This window comes from Asterias amurensis, chromosome 7, assembly GCF_032118995.1.
Source record: "Asterias amurensis chromosome 7, ASM3211899v1".
NCBI classification, from domain to species: Eukaryota; Metazoa; Echinodermata; class Asteroidea; order Forcipulatida; family Asteriidae; genus Asterias; species Asterias amurensis.
In genome coordinates, this window is record NC_092654.1 from 11,136,973 (window position 1) to 11,159,337 (window position 22,365).

At 37.2% G+C, this 22,365-nt stretch overlaps 1 protein-coding gene across 1 annotated transcript in view; it reads right to left on the minus strand.

The window, feature by feature from the left end:
- Window positions 1–20,796, minus strand: part of LOC139939799 (protein O-mannosyl-transferase TMTC2-like) — a 62,746-nt gene extending 41,950 nt beyond the window's left edge. The window contains exon 1 of the mRNA XM_071935918.1: window positions 20,574–20,796. Within this exon, the coding sequence (XP_071792019.1) occupies window positions 20,574–20,656 (83 nt within the window). The 5' untranslated portion in view covers window positions 20,657–20,796. The remainder of the gene's footprint in view (window positions 1–20,573) is intronic.
- Window positions 20,797–22,365: the final 1,569 nt, after the last annotated feature.

Here is a 22,365-nt window from a genome sequence, read left to right on the forward strand (position 1 = left end):
GAAGAATAATATTTTCGTGATTATCGAACTATTCAATGTCACGCAGGGGGCCAGCTCGGTTAGTTTACCCACGGTCTCGGTTAGTTTACCCGAGTCAAATAAATCCAAGTGCGGACGCTGGTAAGTTTCCCCTTTTGGAATGTTAACCACTGTCTCCGTAAAACGTTAGTCCAATGCGAACACGGCTTTAGAGTGAATTTTGACTGGCATTTGGCCAGTGGACCACTGCTTAGGGAGACCACTGAAAATGTAAAATTTTCAATCCTCTAAAAGATCAAATTAAAAATCATGCTTACAAACAATGGTCCTCAAAAGCTGGGAAATAGCTAGGAGTCTAAGACACACAACAATGTTTTCAGTTAAAGACTCATAGAGTTGGTTGTTTGTGGATAACTTATTTGCGGTGCAATTGGAGATGGTCCTTGCATTTCCACAAACTTTTCCTGAGAATATCTCTAATTCAACCTAAAAAATAATCTTGCAAAATCTTTATCGACCCTCCACAGTCCATAAATCATCGCTTCATGTCACGTTTTTTTCCCTCTTGCAGCAAAAACAAATATTTAGCCGTACATGCCGCAACTGTTTAAACATCAGCGTGGACATGTTGTGTGGTGTGTACTGTACAAGTATAGAATCAACAACAGAATTTACCATCGGGAGGCATCTGCTCAGGTTCAAGCAAAGTTTATATTAACTTAAACCCAACCTGCTATTTGGTTTTTCCATGGCGGATGTTGAAGTCTGTTTTGTATTGAACTGACATCTATTCAATTTTTTTCATATAAATCATGTTGATTCAACTGTCAACCAGTTTACGGCTGGTCCTCATTCAGAGATGAAACAGGAATTAACCCTCCAATTAAGGTTGAAGAATTTGTTTTGCTAACCATTGTTACGACATTGTTAATGTCCAACCCAAGGGGGAAGGCAAATGTTGCCACTCCGACTTAGAAACCAATTACTTTGGGTTTGTTACCTTTCAGAAAGAAATTGAGGTTCATCGTGCAACCAAATCCAAATTATACTCTGAACTTTTATTTTGGATTTTGCATATTGTGCCGAGTTAGACATTTACTACCTATCCATTTATGGTACTCATGTCATTCATAAAAGTACGTAGAACACAAATGCAGAAATGAATGCATGCATACTGAAGCTTGTTGCAAAACGCCACTGTACCATGACAATTGACAAACAATGAATTTAAACCAATCACGATGTTGTTACCTTTCGCAGGCTTAACGCAGAGAAAAACGCTTTGCTGATAAAAATTACTCTTCAAAGTAATCCAGTCACTGAAAAATGGAGATCAAGTGTCAAGACCCAATACAGAAGGTTATACTTTAAAGACAAAGTATACCATTGGTTTTTGGAACCGTATGATTATAAAATGTGTATTGTATAAAATATGTAGTGTAGGGATCTGTCAATTGAACTAATGTGTGAAAATTTTAGTTCAAAAGGTGATTGCATTTTTGAAATATTGTCGAAACCAGTAGCGATATGTCCTGTTCATGCAGGAAATAATAATGCCCAATCGGGATACGCAATCTGAAAAAACAGTACTGACAATAACGCTTCTCAGGTTCAAACTTGGGGTTTTAAAAACTTATGTCTTTTGACATAAACACATTACTTCAAAGTGAAATGTTTCTCAAAATGCTTTATACTATCCAAAGCTGCTTTAAGCTTCTAACCAATAGTTTTTATTGCCATTGGTTTCAAGAGTGATTACCAAACTACTTCCCTTTAAGAACCAAGGTCTTACAAACCCAGACAAAATAACTATTTCTCAAGTTCAGCAAAACAATGGTTTTATTACTCAAGACACCTTATTCGCAGTAGATACAAATTGACGAGAATTGGAAGTCTTGAGTAGTTCTGGAAATGAAAATCTTTGAAAAAATCCTTTATTTGCAACATCCTGACAAAATCATATCCCTCTGAAAATGCTTTACACAATTTTTTTTTAAAGTAATGTCAACCATGGAAGCACTGCATTAAATTTGAAAGATTAAGAAAAAACTTTCACGTCATAAGCTTCGTAAGAGGTGCTCATTTCCAGAAATGTATGTTCCGAGCGCTAATGTTGTACATTTCTCTTTGTAAAGTTGTTAGTACTATTGTCACCATGTTTTTGTTGTACTGTAGTCGCAAGTCATTTCCAATCCCATTAACTAATGTCAAATTAAAACTACTTTGCACCCCCCCCCCCCCCCCACGACTGAGACAACTTTGCCTTCCAGGCAAAGGTCTTTAACAAAAACAGAAATTTCTACATGCAAACTTCAGTAGGATCATAGTAGGGAAAAACAACATTCCTTTGGTTTGGCGACTACAAAAAACGCCAGCGCCTGGAAAATTACCAATTTAAATTCCGATCTTTGTGCGAAGTGTTTTGATTAATGTTGCGTGCTTTTAAGTGCAAACAAAATCCATTTATTGACACATTTGTGGTGGGGTCTCGTGTCTAGGAATCCATTAAGAAAGCACTTGGGGTGTGAGAGGAAGCCCTGTATTGGGTTGTAAATTATGAAGCTTGATTTCATCAGGAAGAGTGATTTCAAGTAACTTAAGCTCGCGATAGAATTCAATGAAAAGTACATTAACGATTACATACACACACACAGTGTAGTTAATGTAATTTTTATTACTGTATTTCTAGGTCACAGCCTGAATAAGGCTGTAGGCCTATGATTTAGATCATCTAAATTCAATTTCCAGCCTCAAAGAGTAGGCCTAAATGCTTTTAATTATCCAGTTGGTATGACACTGCGCTAGAATTATTAAGGTCGTGGGTTCAAATCCAACTCTGAGTAATATGATTTTTTTTTTCACAGAACTCGGAAAAGAGTATACAGTGTTACTGTTAACACACGATGTATAACCAAAAATTAATATAATAATACCCACTTTAGAAAACTGATATAATTTAATTACATGTCGAATGGCTTCTGACTGGCAACTCTGAACAAAGAACGATATTTTAAAACAAAATAAGAAGGCCACCAATATTAGGAGAGCTCAGTTAGTTGGAGCACCAACACGTTAATCCAGAGTTTGAATGTTGCAAATCCTGCAATAGTCAATTTTTTTCTGTTCAACCCAAAATATTGTAATTCATATTTACATTATGCCACATCAATCGATTTCTTCACATTAAAATCTTTCGGAAATATTTTCATCATTTAGGAATTCCGAGCAAAATATGTAATAAAAGGGAAAGAGAGAGAGGAGAAAAATTGATAAGGTCAAAAATCAGAGACCCCCAGGCTAGGTGCCACAACCAAGGTCTAACTATTGACTGTCCCTCGAGACGGAAGATATACCAGTTTGTACATGTCAGTCGCTCCAACCCCTCCACTATGCCTGATGTTGACTGTTTAAACACGGCCTGACAAAAGAGGAACAAGTGCGTTCCAGTCTTACCCCTCTAATGGAACCAAACAAGAGCTTAGTAGACATGGAACAACAAACCCCCTAACCCATCTACCTGAACAAACAGGTCCGATTCTCTGCAATGAGCTGGTTAAAGGCACTGGACACTATTCGTAATTATTCAAAATAATTATTAGCATAACAAACTTAACGAGCAATGGAGAGCTGTTGATAGTGTACAAAATTGTGAGAAATGGTTCCCTCTGAAGTATGGTAGTTTTTGAGAAAGAGGTAATTTCTTACTCAAATATTTTAATATGAAGCCTTTTAAAAAAGGATTCAGGCCTGAAATCTTTTAATACTTTTTAAGGCATCTGAAGGCACACACATTTGTGCAACATGGGTGTTTTTTTCTTTCATTATTCTCTTGCAACTTTGATGACCAATTAAGTCCAAATTTTCACAGATCTGTTATTTTATGCATTTTGTTGGGATACATCAAGTGCGAAAACTGGTCTTTGACACATTTTATCAATCATGTCCAGGGGTCGATTTCACACAGAGTTAAGACTATTCCTAACTTAAGACTTAACTCCTAGGAGATATTAAAAACTTAAGGCTAGTCCTTAGTAAAGACAAATAACTCGTCCCACCCTGAGATAAGACCAAGTCTTTACTCTTTGTGAGATCATGGATGAAGAAAATCCACCCCAGTGCCTTTAAAGAAACCCTCATCGACCAGTCCTCTCCATGGCAGAAGGGAACATGCCAAGCTTGCCCAACAGCCGCTCCGAGTGAAGACAGATTTTCAAATCCGCTTCACTTTCTGTTTGTTAATCTAAAGGGTCTACACTGGCCTCCATTATTCTCATTGGAAGACACACTCAGATAGCAGAGAGTGGTAACCGAGTAAGAACTTGGAAGGGGGGCAGAAGGAAGACTGAAGTATTGACTTTGTGAGTGGTTGTTTTACAAAAGCATGTCGAGATTTTTCAGAAGAAAGGCTCGCCAATAAAAGTGTTTGCCTTTTGGAGACTTGGTGTGAATCAGTTTTATTGATGTGGAACTGCCCCTGTCTGGGATTTATTTATACAGAATCAGCAAGGCAGGTTGAGGGGTTATTATAGCAAAAAAGATAATAATACCGCAATCATTCATTAATTTAGACATCTCTGGCATTCTCTGTGCTTGTTGTTTGCTCTGTTGTACCATGTTGTACCATCTAAGCTTTCCCATCATGATGAATAAAGGGACCAGGGCAATGTAATAAGCCAAGGCTTTTTCCTGGTGCCATCCTTTGTCAATATTTTACATCAAATTTCTTGTCTTGACATACTGTCTAGTTGTGATATAGGCCCTATGGAAACAACCAAACAACCAAACAAACAATCAGTTTGAAGAGTTTTCAAAAGTGTCCCTTATCTTTAATTTTTCTTTTAAAGTTTCTTCATCTCCTTACTAAACAAAATCCTGTTGTCATGAACAACTTAATGGAACTTACTTCACAAATATTTTGAGATGTGAACATTGAACGTTGGCAAATCATAATATTCTACATCACAATTTATGTATGTCTGAATAGGCCTATACTATTTGTGAGTTTGTGACCTAACACCAGTGTGTACAGCACTGTATACTCAGTCCACCCCCAGTCCTATATGGAGGAAAAAATCCACAGGCATATTACTCCATTGGGATCCAACCCACAACCTTTGCTACTCTCGAGCCAATGTCATACCATGAGACCACCAAGCTTGCCCGAAAGCTAGAGGCCAGTTCAAATCCTTTGAACATGATAAGATTTCTTACAGGATAAATATTAGCAGAGTCTTTCTCGGAGGCTCTTTTAGCCTTCAAGAAAGACTATGCTAGGGTCAAATCGTCAAACCATTAACTACTAGTTTTTTACATTTATATACACTATAAGGTCCTTTTGGTTGGTACGCGGTTTGCGACAGCTTGCTCTGTTTTCTTAGGATAAACATTATGCGGCCAATATTTTTGAAGAATTGCATGAATTTGTGGCTAATTGCCATTATGAAAACTTTTGTTCTTGAGTCCATGGTTTTTCAACCGCAACCTAAATAACCCATCAAAAGTAATAAAGTGTGTGCCCAAGTGTTTATGATTTATCCATATTTCTGTCAATCATCATCCAAAAGGTCATGGTCAACCAAAGTTTCCCCTTTCCCATCTCAAGTTTTTCAAAATCATCATGGGAATAGTAGCACCCCTCAACCTATCAAAAATATTCCTGAATTGCAACATGGAGCTATAAAACTACTGTAGTGCACCTTCCTCTAGGGAAATTGGATAATTCCTTGTACACAAATAAACAAGCCATAAAAAGGGCTGAGGTAATTGATATAGTCTTGCCAGGTTAACCTTCCAGCTGGGGGCCCTCAGGTAGACTTGTCTGAAACTGAAGTTGAGATGTTGGTTAAAGTGGGGCTCCAAGGTCAACTTCCATATTTTCCAATAGAGCCCTTACATGTATATAAGAGGTAGGGTAAAAAATGCAAATCTCAAACTTTTGAGAAAGACTCTGCTAAAAAGTCAAAGTGTGAGGCTGCAGACATTTTGTTTCTTAAAAGTCCGACAACCAAAGTAAAGTCTGTCAACCAAGTAAAGTCAACTAAAGTAAAGTCTGTTAAGCAAAGTAACTATCTTTTGCAAATCCCTAACCTCATGTTAAAGTAAGTGCAAAGTGTCATTTTATTTTGTACGAAATTTGAAACATGGAATAGGGACCTAGGCGGGACAATGTGAAAGGGACAATTTGTGAAAGTGCATTGGGGGTAACCATAAAAAACTCTCGGGGCCTCCCCAGGGCTTTATTCCACAAGGATAGGACTAGAAGATACAGTGTGAAAAGGGCTAAACACTGACCAACATTTTGTTTTGGTGACCTTGAGTGTCACATAAATGTAAAAACATTCAAACCCTTTTCTCGAAGAATAAATTATTCACTTTTTGTTTTTGAGTAGCACACTTGATTTATCAGTGGTGTGGGCTAATTTGATAGCATAATTTGTATTTATGATAAGTTATTGTATTTTGGGGCAGCGTAGGCAGCCCGTACGTGATGGCACCCTAATACTTGAAGAGAGATGAACGAATCTGAGTTGTGTGAGGTCAGGCTGCAGACATTTTGTTTCTAAAGTCAAGAAACGAAAAGTCTGTCCCGAGCCCATGGACAGGCTCGCTGTTAATCACAAGTTACTGCCCAGCTCTCACTGGTACCCATTTGTATTCCTGGGAGGAGAGAAGCAATTATGATAAAGTGCCTTGCTCAAGGAAACAAGTGTCGCGACTATCGGGCTAGAATTTAAACTTTGTAGGATGGAGGGAAACATGCAGAAGGCAAGGAGTTTTAAAGAGATAAAATACATGTACATTGTAGGTGAAAAAAAGCTGTTGGAATGGTGGATCGAATCTTGGTAAAGCAAAAGGGTATGGATGAGATAAACCAGAAAGCTACATTTCGCACTGGAACATCCTGATAGTGATAGGAGCAATAACCAAGTCGGACACACTGGTGGTACACAATGAAAATATTTGTAGAAAAGGCAGAGGTTGGCTACAAACCCACAAAAGAGGAGGTTTTCACCTTTCATTTTGAAATGATGTGATCACTTCAAGTCACTTCTTGGAAGTCTGTTGCTAGTCATAGCCCTGTAAAATATTCTTTGATTGAACAAGCAGGCCACCAGCCGAATACTTCAATTTCATACAATAGGAACTAACTCTAGAATCTGGATTCTGCAAAAATTAATAATACGTTTATTCAGGTGTAAAATCTTCCGCAGATGTTTGGAGGCCATACTGGTTACCCCCTACCAGGTTCATATCTACTGGCTTTTAAAACTCAATTTAAAAAGTATCCAAGCGATTCCTGTGACATGGTTTATAACACCATCACCCAACAGCTGTCAGAACTTTCTTAAACGAAAACTCCCCGGAAGATATCTCAATTTTGCTCTTTTAAATTTATATTCTCCCAGGCATCATCTCAGGAGAATATGGCAAAACCTAGGAGGACTGGCGTCGCAAGAGCATTATGATGTACAGTCCTCACGGTAGCCAGTGCCACCGCCTATAATTCTTAAAACAGTTAAGTTAAGAGATGATTTACTATGGGCAGATGTAGTGAGGTCTGCACGCAACATTTAATAAGTTGTGCATATTGATATCTTATGGGGAACCTATGACCCCCTTCTTGCAATCCTAGGGTAACACAAACTCCCATGAGCATCAGTTGCATGAGAAGGAAATTACAGTCCATAAAAACGACGAAACATGAACATTGATTAGAATGGTTTCTTAACCCCTACATAGCCAGGGTCTCAGGGGATACATGGAGAAATATGCACAGGGGACACTTGTCACGCGACAGTCTTCAATAGAGAAATGGTGCCTATCAAATATTGAACATTGAAGGCAAAGTTTACCTTCAGTTTTTGGAACTGGTCGATTGTTTTATTCTTATATGTATGCAGTGGTCCCTATTTTGAGATTTTGCGGGCAGTCTTGAGCGAATACGTCCACGCAGGAAGAATAATCCCCAATAGCAATAAGCAATCTGACAGTAACGTTTCTCAGATTCAAATTTTGGGCCATGAAAACTTAGTAACCACATTACTTTCAAGTGAATTGTTTCAAACCAAAAGTTTAAAATTTTGAAAGTGATTACAAAACATATACTTTCCCTTTAAGGGGAATGGTGACACTCCCCCCTAAAAAAATCAAGCAAATGCAAGTTTAGTTTTAATTAATGGATAAGACTGTTGGCCAATGAAGTGGCCCCTGAATTGTAAGGTTTCATTGTAAAAAGATAACGTGTTCACATTGCCTGTTAATGCTGTGCACTATATGGGCATGGCTGAATTGAAGCCCCTCCCCACCCCCCACCTAACCCCAACCCTTCTGACAACCCATCTTACACAGACATATGGTACAGTAATGTACACTGTACGCGTACATTGTAGCAACCCTAGATTTTGACTCATGTCTTCAACTGTTGAAATGTTCTGATTGAACCATATAATGACACTTCAACATGAACAGCTTGCCAACCATCCAACGCTTTCCAAAACTGACTTGGGAATTGTCTACTTTATCAACCAAGCAGTGAGTGTGTTTGGAAACATGTTAGATTTGTGCAGACATGCTCTCTGAACACAAACAGGACACAGTACAATGCATTACTGGAGTGTCGTATTCCATATGCACATCATACTGCTTTGCCATGGTCAAGCTCTGTGTACAAGAAATTGAGTGAAGCTAACATATGGTTACACTTATGCTGAAATCACAGCATACTATACGCACATGTACATGTACGTACAGAGTCTCAACCAATATTTGTCATGATTGCTTTGGTAATTCACATTCAGACAATATCTTTTGGGATACTTTTATATTTCAGATTTTTTTACCTCAAGAATTATTTTAAGTTCTGAGGGAGTTTTTTACCAAATGTATACACACAAGTTTCATTTCACTTGTTTATTCTGGTTGTGAAGCCAATGACTTTTAGAGAAGTGATTTTCGAGTCACTATATTAGCCAACAACCCCATGGAGAGAAGACAAAGAAGGAAGAATAATTCCCAACAGGAGTACACAATCTGAGAAACATAAGGCGGTAACGCTTCTCAGATTCAAACTTGGGGGCAGAAAAAATTACAACTTTTTTGCATAACAACATGACTTTGAAGTGAATTTTTTTATTTACTATCAAAGCTGCTGTAGTTTTCTATCCAGAAGTTGTTATGCCATTAATTAAGAGTGATTATCAACAGGTAAACCTTCCCTTTATCTGAGATTCTGAGTTGATTACATAATTATTTAGAAAATTGGGTTGTTGAGTCTGCCCTACATGTATCTCCCCAAAAGGCATCCCTTTGGCCTTGGGTTCCTAGCACTTATAACACACTAGTGGGAGTATCTAACATCTACATCAAGAGATTTCAGCACAAAGGCCAAACGCCTCGGGGCACAAAAACCCAAGAAGTTCTAAATCTGAGTATCATTTCTGGAATTTCATTCATGTTTTTTAGAGTCCTTCTGATCAAATCCTCCCAGCATGATCGCAAGTAATGGCTAGAAATCAAAGTGGAAACCCAAACCACTTCTTATCAGATCTTTCTTTATTGCCACCAGATTAAAAGAAGATAAGCTTGATATCATTCTCATAGCAAGATTACCACAGGCTTGTTTTGATGTCATGTTTTTTTTTTTTTATTACAGTCTGTTAGGCAATGCACACCTGTGTAAATTAACTCCTTTAGAAATCCCTGGGCCAGTATAACTGATCAAGAGCCAAGAAAAAAAAGAAAAGAATGACTCAGAATAAAGAAGAGATTCCACAAGAATGGTTTTTGTGTATGGACTGTGAAGTCAAAAGCCTTCAGCTCTGTCACGCTGTCGAGTGTTGATGAGATGAATATAGACCTTTTATCACGGTGCGGCCATTTTGGTTTTCTCCAATCTGAACCAGAGTAACCAAACTGAGGCCATGTGCAAAACAGCAACTTTGGCTACAGCTACAGCTAAATCAGCATGTCTGCCAGTGTTGAAATATAGGCAGACGCATGTGATATAGCCGTAGCTGTAGCCGAAGTCACTGTTTCAGAGATTGAAAGAAAAATAGTCTGGTTCCTTTTTCAATGCAATGAATACTAGCATTCATTGCTGTTCTTGGATACAGGGACCATGACCAAGACGGTGGCAGCGTGCTATAAGGTTCTAAAGGCCTATATACAGTATGTGCATGTACATGGGGGGGGGGGGAAGGTGACCCATGGGAGAATAGCAGAAAGTATGAGCTTTCTTTAAAATCTGAAAAAGAATGTTGCATTTTGAGACAAAATACTAAACACAACAGCACTGCACATGGCCTGGAACGACAACATGCGCCTATAATTCCATGGACCTGCTGAACAGTTGATTTTGTGCTTACTGCACAAGTTTCCATTTCATAGTAGCGCTGCTAAAAGTAAGCATACTAAAAGGTATGCTACCTTCTAGGTATGAAAATTGATAACGTAATAAAGTAATGCAAATTCATGGTGAACACACAACGAAAGCTGGCCGCCTAATTTTCAACAGTCAGACCTCCAACAGTCATGGATACAGTGCATGAAATATAATTAAAATAGACAAAATGTAATTAAAGACGTTATCAAATTAGTTTATGATCTGCAGACACACTTACATTTTATACTATCATGCATAATGTAAGCTAATGTATCTAAAAAGAAACAGCCCCAAAACATCTTAAATGTAAATTTTGTTAACAGCATGAACAGCTAATATTTTTAAGATTTTAACTTGCTGAACAGGCAACATTTTATCTACTTCAATCATAGTTTAATGTTTTCAACATATTTTGTAGTTTTATAGCTCAAACTTGACTGAATTCACTCAAAACTTGAACGCATTCAAATGAAACTGCACCTGTAGGAATATTCCAGATAAGTTTCTTGCCGTATTGTGTCCATTTCAACGATCATGAAAATTGTCATTAGTCAAATTCATTCACTGATGCTAAAAATTAATGATGTCATGGCAAATATAGTATTCGTCCAAAAAGATTGAAGTGTCATATTTGTACTTTCTATTATGTCATAATGTGATTTATGTAAAAAAAAAAATAATTAGGATGGGAATTTTAATATTATCATGGCATATAGTTTTCGTCTATAGATGTGAAGTGTCATATCTGTACTTTCTATTATGTCATGTGATTAATGTAATGTTTTTTTTTTTAAGTTTTAATCATATCTACATGTATAGGCATATGAATTTCGTCCAAAGATGAACAAATCTGTACTTTCTATTATGTCATAATGTATGATTTATGTTATGTTATTTGAAGAATTGGGGATTTGATCATATCAAGGTATTATATAGTTTTAGTCTAAAGATGTGAAGTGTCATATCTGTACCTTCTTTTATGCAATAATATGATTTATGTAATGTGTGTTTTCAGAGTATTGGTTAAACCACATTGTACATTAAATTTAATCACAGATGATAAAAATTAATCATAATTATGGCATATAAAGTTTGCCTCAAAAGGTGTGAAAAGATATGTACTTTCTATTATGTCATAATGATTTATGTAATGTTATTTTAGGAATTGAGAAGTGTCATATCTGTACCCACTATTATGCAATAATATGATTTATGTATGGTTTGTTTTCAAAATACTGGTAAGCCACATTGTACAATTGTACATCAAATTTATTCACAGACGATAAAAATCATATCACGGCACAAATATTTTTCGTCCAAAGGTGTGAAGTGTCATATCTGTACTTTCTATTATGTCATATGATTTATGTACAGCTTGATGTGCATTTGGTAAACCACAATGTACAATAAACCCATATCATTTGCAAGATTCTATTCATACACAATTTTAAACTCTCCCTGCAAAAATGCGACACAAACAAACGCCATTGAAATGTTTGTGGTGATGTGTTGGACGTGCACTAATATTTCACCTGTAAAAGTGTAACCTCCTTTCCATTCAATATATTATGACAATTCATACACAAGTCGTCTTTAAGTCGTCACAGAAGAGTGACTTTACATGGTGGCACCATTGAAATACATCTCTCTCAACTGTCGACAGTGAAAAATTACAGTCGTAAAAACCAGCATTCTAAAAAGAGATAGTTAATCCGTGGATTTAACTCTCTGTGTGGATTGGCGCCCCACGTTTTCTTTTATGCTATTGACGGGTAATATTTGGTCAGACTTTTGGTCTCCTGATGGTTGGGTTATTTGGGGGACAAAGAAAACAGGTTACCAATTTGTTAGCGCTCCTTGTCAAGCGCCCCACACAGTCACTGATTTTCCAGCTCTTGAATTTCCCTTCCAAAACTGTAAAGAGCTTTAAAACCTTAAAGCTAAAACAATATGAAAAAGGGACAAGCAGAGCAACCACTGTTAAACAAAATTGTATCTTTTTTTATAAATTGCTATGACCATTACACCCATCCGACCCAAAATTTCAAATGAAGCAGATCTATATTTGAGATGTTTTCCCAGCTCAGGAGATTTCAATGGTTTTTCCTTGCTTAATAATAATAATAACAACAGGTATTTAGAAACGCTTCCCATAGAAAAACTATATCACAGCGCTTACAAAAACTGAAAAATAAAAGCACAATTAAACAATTACAAAAACTTATTGAAAAAGCTACATACACAATGTTTGAAAAGCATGAGAAAAAGAGAAAAGCCTAAACAGGCAAGAGATGTGTTTTCAGAAGTTTTTTGAATTGGTCAGTGGATTTAGCGGCTTTAATGAAAGAAGGGATGTTGTTCCATTCTGTGGAAGCAGTAAAGTGAATGTGCGATCGCCAGATTTGCTACGGGTCCTAGGAATGGTAAGCAAAAACGGGTCTCGAGAAGAGCGAAGATTAGGGCGAGATGGGTTATGAAAAGTAAAGCAATCCTTGATATATAATGGCGTCTGGTCATGGAAGGCTTTAAAAACAAACAAAAGTACTTTGAAGAGAATTCTTTCTTTTACGGGAAGCCAGTGGAGAGATTTAAGTAGAAGTTAACACTGGACAGCAGGCCTGAGGCCAGAGATTTTATTTTCAGGCCAGTAAACTCATAACCCGACAATCCTAGTGGTCTTGTGGTATTCTACCTAGTAATAATATGATACCTCGTTGTGTTTTTCCAGCCTGTTGTTGTCTTGATGTCCTATGTGACCGGTTGGCGTTGTTTTGGCTGGTGCATTTTTTTAAGTGTGCGGGTCTTTTGTTGCTTTGTATTTCCAATTTAACTTATTTTGTAATTTATATACTGTAGTTTTGATATTGATTGTGTATTCTGGTATTTGGCCAGTGGATGTCAAGTTTCTATGCTTTTAAATGTGGACAATAAATAAATCTATTCAATTCTATTTCTATTGTGTGATATTTTGTAAAACAAATGGCTAGGAGTATGATGAATATCTTTCAATCCTCCTCAGTTATATCGAAGCAGCGAGATGTCCCTTGTATAGCAGAGCAAAACGCTACACAAGTGTATCAGTTGCTACTCAAAAATCACGATTAATTGCTACTCAGTCTTAGCATTCAGTGCGCACAAAATAAGCGCAGTCAAAATGTTTCTGCTTTGCAAAATTGCTGGATGAAATCATTCCCTGTCGAAGAACTGTACATAAAAGACAATGAGATGGATTTTCTCTATTTCTATTTCCGAGTCAATTTAATTCTGATTTTGTAAAATCATTCTGGTCCAGATAAACTTTTGAGCTACACAAGCCCCTGCGGTCCTGTGGATATTTCCTGCCAAATTCGAGCCCTGTGGATATTTCCCGCCAAATTCGAGCCCTGAGTAAGGAACTTTATTGTTGAGGAAATTCTTGCCATCTTTTTTTCAGGCATGGAAGGCCGGCCATTGAAACATGGTTGACTGGTAACAATAGACAGCACATAATAAAATAGGCTGGCAGACCATCTCAAAGAAAATGCTGGCCGTTTCCCCCTTTTAAAAAAATGTGTCTCTTATGTTTTCACTGCAAACTGTACTTTGATTTTCAGTTATTTCTTTGGACCAACCCACCCACAATTTCAAAAATTTTTTTTTATTTAACCATTGATTATTTTGAATCATAGTGTTGGCAAGAGGGGTGTCTGGGTATCTTAGTTTTGGACACCTAATTATAAATCGACACCCTGTTTTATCTGTCATTTACTTATGACTAGTGAACAATTTGGACACCCGTTTTAAAGTTTCCAGCAAATTTTGACACCCTTTTACCAAATCCTGGCTAAAACCTTGTATATGAAAACCTTGTTTTGAATAGTCCCTAATAAATCATATTGTCCGTCTGGGTTTTGGGATGTATCTTTGTTTTCTGTATTATAGTCATTCTTCTTCTGTATCAATGTCAGCGCCAAGAGGACTTCTGGTGGATTTGTGTGCTTTATAAATGAAACTGTCATTAATTTCAATAAATTTTAAATGCACCGTGGAGGCTGAATATTTTTCTGTTCCCAACTCATCAAAAAATTTGGATTTGAAACGGAATATCCCCTGCTCTCTCAATTTCAGTCACGGGAAGTAAGCATGAAAAGAAACAAAAAACTAAGGGTGACAGCGCTTATTAGTTCAGTTACGCTTGACGGACGAAAACATGCCAGATAAATTACAAACTACTAAACAGCAATGGCAAAAGAAGATCCAAAGATCAGACCCGGTGTCCTAAATAACATGGGATGGTTTGACCTTCCATTCTTGATTTTTATTGCAGGGTGGTTTTTATGTAGGGATTAGTGTGTTTTGGTCACTGTATAACAAAGAAGTGGCTGGCTTTTGTTGCAGGGCCTGGATTATACCCTGTTTGGGCTCGAAAATTTTACACTGGACTGCAGGACTTAATATGGCAGGGATTCAACAAGGTTTTTAGACAGGATTTGGTAGGGGTGTCCATATTTGCTGGAAACAAAATAAATTGTTCACTTATAGGCCTAGTCACTCACAGGACTAGCTTAGTGTGGTGGTGTTTTTCACTTAATTGAACAATAACACTGATATTGTGTAATATCTTTCATTAAGACAAACAGTTCAGATGTTGACTTTGAATCTGAAGAACATCTTTTAATGAGTTTTGAAGTATAGAACATGTAACCCCTGTTTACTAAAAGAGAGACCTTGTACCAGGGTTCCTCTGGCTGGAAAGGAAGACACTTGAGATACAGCTTCTCTTAGTCTCTGTGTCAAAAATGGTTTATAAAATTTCAATTCCGATACAAATTTTGAGCTACAAGCCCGGCTGTCTCATGGTTTCCCTGAATTTCTGAGCCTTGCTGTCTGTGATTTATAACAAGTGGATACAAAGAAAAAGGTACTTTAACCACACAGGGTTCCGGCTGCAAAAGAGTTATTGAAAAAGACAAACATTCTGACAACAAAGTCCTTTGAAACAAAACCCAGGCTGTACTGCACCACCTTGTCATCCGGACATTGATTTCCATCAGACATTTGAGAACACTCTATTTGCCAACCCATCAGTCTAGTTTCTTAGACTTGGGTACCTTTTCAAAATTTCCATAGATTTACATTAAACTTACAGGGTTTGAAGATAATGATAGTGGAAAGCTTCCCTTCAAATATTACTTACCGAGGTGCTGTAGTTTTTGAGAAATGAGTAAAAACAATGTCATGAAAATACGTTTGTAAATTATCAAAATAATGTTCGTCTCATGAGATGAAAATTATTTTCACAACATTGTTTTACTCATTTCCCAAAAAACTACAGCACCTCAGCACGTAATATTTTCAGGGAAGCTTTCTACTATCATTATCTTCAAACTGTGTAAGTTTAGTGTAAATCTGTGGACATTGTGTTGTCCTACAACAGTTACATAGACCCTTTAAACACCAAAAAACCTTGAAGGTTCTTCCAAGAAATTAAAGCCTTATAATTGATCCTAGAGACCCATCTTTATTTCCGGACTGCATGCACACCTCAGTCAGTAAAGCTATGAGGCTTCATCCATGGTAAAGCAGTGTCCATTGTGCATGCTTGTATTAGTCATAGCATGGAGGTAGAGTGAGACATCACCATCTCTTGATGTTATAAGACGTTTACTCTATGGAGAAGCCCAACAACTGCTCATGTGATTTAATCTGATTTTCTCTCTGGAATCCCTTCCCTATAGTTATCCCACAAGGAAACCACTTAAACTAATTCCATTCAATCACAACATGATACCTATTGCCTTGTTAATGTACAGCACACTGGCATGGGGCTATAAACTTTGGAAAGCCATGGTTAATCTATCTAAGCCATGGTTAATCCTCTACTCCTATCTGGTCTAATGAGGATTTGGGGGGTTCATCAATGACCTCCCCCTAACTAATCCAGTGTGGTGGTTTTAAAATCAATCCAACTTATTCAAACAGCTATGGGATCCCATTCAAGACATTGCATTGAGTGAAAATGTAACAGTGATAAAATCTGAGCTGGAAGTATAACTATAGAGAAAAGACCACCCTATGGGATAACCAAGTCAGATTGAATTTCAAGTAACTTTTTAGTCTTGAAGAGGTAGGCCTAACTGTGGACCATTTATATTGTTTACTTTACAACATGTGCTTAACAAAATATTTCAATTTTACAAAAAGTTTGTACATTTTATGATGACTTCAACTTTTCAGTACGAGAGAGCCAAAACTACTTTTTTTTAAAGAATGTGTAGGTTTTTCACAAATAATTTTAGAAAACTGGCATATTTAAGCATGGTTCTCTGTCCTTGCTCTATGGTTTAATAAATGATATCATAATAAATTGGCAATGTGTGTCAATCAAATGAAATGCAATACTGAAATTAAATCAAGCATACACTTATTAGTGTGGATTGTCTTTCACAACAATGAAACGCAGTTAAACACAAGGTCTGAAATTGAATGGAGGCAACAGAGGCTATGTGGTCTCTGGATGTTGCCCTGGTCTTGGCCTTTGTTCAACCCTTCAAAAAATTTCATAGGCCTAGACTATAAGATTTTTCAACGGAGGTAACCTTTGCAAAAATGAAAATAGCCTTGCCCTCCCAAAGATGAAACTCCAGGCCTGCCAGCTTAAAAAAAAAATGCTCAAAATTACTAATCTAGATCTATACAATTTAGTCAAATTAAGTTGTTCTTTTAAACATTATTTGGAGTAAGAACAAAGGCTCAACAAATACTGTTGTTATCAATGAACAAGAGGAGGAGATTTTTGTTTTTAACTGTTTTAACAGCAGGTACAGTGTATAATAGACGAAAGTTCTCTTGAAAAGATGAGCAAAGGACCTATTAATCTAGCTTAGGACACATCAAATGGCGATGAATTTTTTTTTTTCTGTAATAGCAATTCTATGTTGAACAGTTCAGAATCAAAAAATCAGAGACGAATCCCAACACCATTTTGAAGAACCTTTCAACACCAAGACAAAGCAAACTACACAAGTCGTTCAACAGTTTTTAAAACCCTAAAGTCAACACTTTTTCCCATCCCATTTTCATGAAGAACAAATACGCATACTGTGTATATATACTGAGTGCAATGAAAGAGAGAGTTTGTATGCTCCAGCAACCCATTGTTCCTCATGGAGGCGAGACTACAGCGACTGAAGCCCAGGCCACTGTATGTGTTACCACCTCCCTGCTGCTAAGCTGACTGTGGTTTTTACAGGCCGTTTGGCGCATTCAATGGGTGGTTTCTGCCTTTTTTTCTAGGTCAGGCATTCTACTAGTAGAAAATGAAAACATGCATAGTATTGTGAGCCCAGGGAGGCTGTTATTTGTGGCAGTGTGTCGTTCACTTTTTTCAGAATGGCTGCTGTGTAGTGGGATTGCGTTGATTAAAAATGCAGTAATTCTGCTTTCGGGTTGAATTCAAAAGCTGCATGTGGTGTATCAAGTGACAATTATGAATAATATTGCCGATTCTTTAAGGAATAATCAGAGATTCTCTAGGCTATACACGAACAGCTGTTGCAATATTATTATTATATTACTAGACATAGCTACCTGAAGTTTCAACCCTAGCAGAGTCTTATTCTAAGACTAATAAAATTATTTTAATTTGGATAAATAAAGAATAAGAGTGGGAGTTTTAATTTTCATGCAAGGCTTGGATTCCTGAACAAATAGTGCTGAAGAATTTCTGGAAAATGTTTCACATTAATAATCAGTAATTAGTCATATCCCCTCTTAAAAGGTGTTTTACTAAAAAACAAACTTAATTCATTTTGAATTAAGCCATAGTAATAAAAGACATAAGCTTTCACATTTATCTGTTTTCCAGCTGTTCGTTATGTGGAGTCAGACAGACTAGCCTATATAGCGACAACCCCAAACCATAAACTTATATAATTTGAATTTCAAAGATATACTGGTATAAATAGCCTTGTTGTACTTTTTTTTCAAAATTAAGTAAACAATTTTCAAAATTTAAACTTGTCTGGTATGATCAAAAGATGCATGCCTCTCAAAGAACATATATAATTGTAAACCATAATCGATTGTATTAAATGAAGCCACTCCCTCTGTTTGGAAGGCAGAAAGAATTTATTTTGTATGTTGATAATGGGGCTTATTTATTGATTTTTTTTTTTTTTTTTTGGGGGGGGGGGGGGGGGTGGAGGGATGGGGGTTGAATTCATTAGACTGAAGAAGGGCTTGTGTAGCTCAAACAGTTTACTGATTGCCAAGATCAGAATTTCATTTGCAAGACCCAGAAACAAAATGAGAAAAAAATATTAGCCTTTTTGAGGTATGGCGGACTTGATAGGAATGTACTGTTTTGAGGTGTATACAGACTCATTTACCCAATTGTGTCCGCCATACCACAAAAATAGCTTATTCTACACAGTTTATTACATAAGTACTAGGATTGTAAGAGAAGATTCATCTCATTTGTCTTGTTAGATGATATTAACACAAGACAATCAGAATTGTCCACTCGTACTTTACTTTATTGCCCTGATGCTACATCACTGGCCTCAGGCCTGCAGTCCAGTATAAATTACGATCCTCATTATGAAAGAAAATTACAATGATATTGCCATTTTACATTGATTTGAAGGAGTAAAATAAAATGGCTGTATATAATGGTTCACAGCCGTTCATTCGTCATACTTACTTTTTAGACATCAAATTTATACATATGTAAGTTTTACAAAATTTGCTGTTTTCTGGAGGCAAAATGGTAAGAGAATGATTTCCAAAAAAAGGAGACCACCAACATGGGGCAAGAAAGCTCAGTCGACGGTAGGTCAATCCGGAGGTTACAGGTTCATGTCCCGCTCAAGTAAATGTTTCTTTTTTCAACCCCAAAATATAGAATGATTTTCCCACACTCACAGTACGATTGCGAACAGTGAACCTGAACTGACACAAATAACAGGTGTTTGAGTCGGAAAAGCCAAGATGATTTAATGAATTGAAATAAAACTGGAGGCAAATGTATTACCTCCTGACGATCTTGCATTAAATTTATGTTTGAACTCGTGGTGCATATATTTTCGAAAGGAATGTTTCATGAACCATTCCCTCCATCCAAAAATACTGCATATCTCCCAGGTGTCATTTGTAATGTCTTGGAGACTGTTTCTTTCTGCTCAAAAAGTAACAAATTATTCTCAAAGAAATTCTTGTGAAACTTAATATGTGTGAAGAAATTCCGAAGACACAATGACTCTCTGTGCTCTGTTTTGCATTTATCGAGTAAAAAATCAAAAGGGATAACTGCTAGTTTGGGTTGAAAGTTTTTACTAGTAGCCTAAAAAATGGGACTTAAACAGAGCGACTTCCAATTTTCTGAAGCGATGGCAAATTGTACCACAAATGTACGTTAAATTTTGAATAAAATAGAATGAAAATTTCATCTGGTTTAGTCAATGGAATATCAGAGAGCTTATTTTGTTGCAGAATATCTCATTGAATTTTGTTTATTCTATTCACTGGTAACTTTTTGATGAAAATAAATTGGAAAGTTTGGGGGGAAAATTCTAGTGCCATATTTTTACCAAGTGCAAAGTTAGGATGGGTTACTGGTCCTAACTTAGGACCAGTCCTATCTCTTAGCATTGTCTAGGACTAGTCGTAAGTTAGGACTACCTTTGTGAAATCCACCCCAGGTCATGTTCTAAACCAAATGTTTAAGTCGCCATCTAATAAATGAGCAAGTAATTGAACCTTTATTTCATAAAAAAAAAAATTATGGGGAGCTACGGTGGAGCTAAGGAGGTAAAACAAATTAAACCGCCTTAAGAAAAAATTACATGGCCAGCAAACCTGAGCTGCAAATTTGAAGCCGTGCAAGCCAACCACTTTCTATATCCACAATAATGTTTAAAAAAATAGAGAAAACCGGTTTATTTATGAGATAAACATGTTGGCAGATTAAAAACACAACAACAGCCCAACAACTAATCACTTGACACCCAAAGTTTACTGAAGAAAGAGAAGGATTTCTACTTATTTACTTGGCCAACATGCAATCAACCATCTGCACGACGCGATGGCAACTGTCAACATGACAACAGTATAGCGCCTCGGCAATGCCCCGACTAGAACCGCAAACTCACGGCACCTACTGAAAGAGCGACACGCTCTTGGATGAGAGCGCTTTCCCGGAAGAAAATAGAACAGAAAAACTATTTCAACTTACGAGTCGTCATATGCAAACTCTGCATTCAGCGTGTTCAAGTACAGGACCAATGCCACAAGGCTGCAGCCAACAATGTCGTACATCTTCTTTCCGGTGAGCAGGTTATCAAGCTAAAAACTTCATTTGGAGAGATTTAATCATCGAAAACATGATGGAAACTTCGTAACATCGTAGTCCATTCTGTCATACGTCCGTCCGTGTGGAGCAGAATACGGATGTGCTTTTGAATGCAATTCACACAACACAGGCAAACAGCATGCGCCCACAATGTGTGATGTCCCGGTGACTGTTTCATGTGTTTGTATAGGGTGCGAACATAACAGCCGTAAAGAGTCACCGCAAAGTGGTTATTTCGTTGGCAAGTGTGTACGGGTGCGACAGGTAGAAACTTGGTCCGCATCGCAAGGGGGGATGGGATGACGAGAACGGGTTGGTAGAACTTGTTAATTTCTGCTGATTGAAACAGCAACAAAACTACTATAGCACTTTTTAAAATTCTGTTCGCATGAAAATGCACAAAGTTGTGTTAATCCGTGCTATTTTCCCATAACCTCTCTGCCTATCAGTAAAAGCATTTTGAGAATCATTCACTTCGAAGTAATCCGTTGTACCCAAACAATTTAACCCGAGAAGCGTTACTGTATACATGTTACGGATAGGCTACGCAATTATGCTACCACTTTTTGAAAAAGAAATAATAAAATAGTTTTATTGTACATACACTTACAGTAACTAAAACCATCGAACGGTTCTAGAACCAAAATAGGCCTATGCTAGTCCACCTTGTTGAGCTGTAAATGAATGGCTCTCATTACAGCTCACAAGGTGGTGTGAACACACCCCTCTTCACACTGTACACGCGCACGTTCAAAGTTCCGACTTACCCTCCATGATATATTAATGTTGCTATTTCGATCGGTTTTACTTGCTTGCCATTGCCAAATAATTATTAACCTTTTATGGGGGGACACTTGGGTGTTTATGATGTAGTAAAAGCAATATAACGAAAACCTGAAGTGTTCATTATAACCATGGAGGAATCTACCTCTATGGCCACTAAACGCATCCGTGTTTTCACCCGCGGTGGTAGAGTAAACAATAACAGCCTGCCGATTCGCCTACCAGAGCCAAAGCTCATAAGCCAAAGCGTATGAGACAAATTGAACATTAACAAGATCTTGAGAACAAATTGGCCTTTCAAAATAAGTAGGAACAGTGCATGGAGTACAGGGGCTGATACAGTTTTGCAGACTTTCTGAAGGCCAACCAAAAATCGGAAATATTAACTGCAAAGATTTGCTCAGGAATAAAATTATTGCTGAAGCCCTTTTCACACCAAATACCAAATTCACAGGAAACCAGGGGAAATTGCTGGGGATTTGAACCCCGCCCACTTCCTGGGAAGTATGAATTCAATTCCAGCATGATAATAACCGGGATATCTCGCCTGACTGAAGTATACCTTCGGCTTTTGAAAATAATCCTTTATATATATATACTGCAGCAGTATACAGTAAAAAATAACAAGTGAAAACGTCATATCAAAGGTAGTCGTGTTTCGCCACAGATCCGGAGAGATTTATGTCCACACAGGAAGAATAATCCCCAATTTATTATGAATAAAACAATCTGAGAAACAAAAATGACAGTAACGCTTCTCAGATTCACATTTTGGCGCATAAAAAAACAATTTTGTACACAGCCACTTTCCTCCGAAGTGAAATGTTTCTATACAAAAAAAACATGATACTGTCGAAAACTGCTGTAATAGGCTTCTAACCAAAAGTTTGTG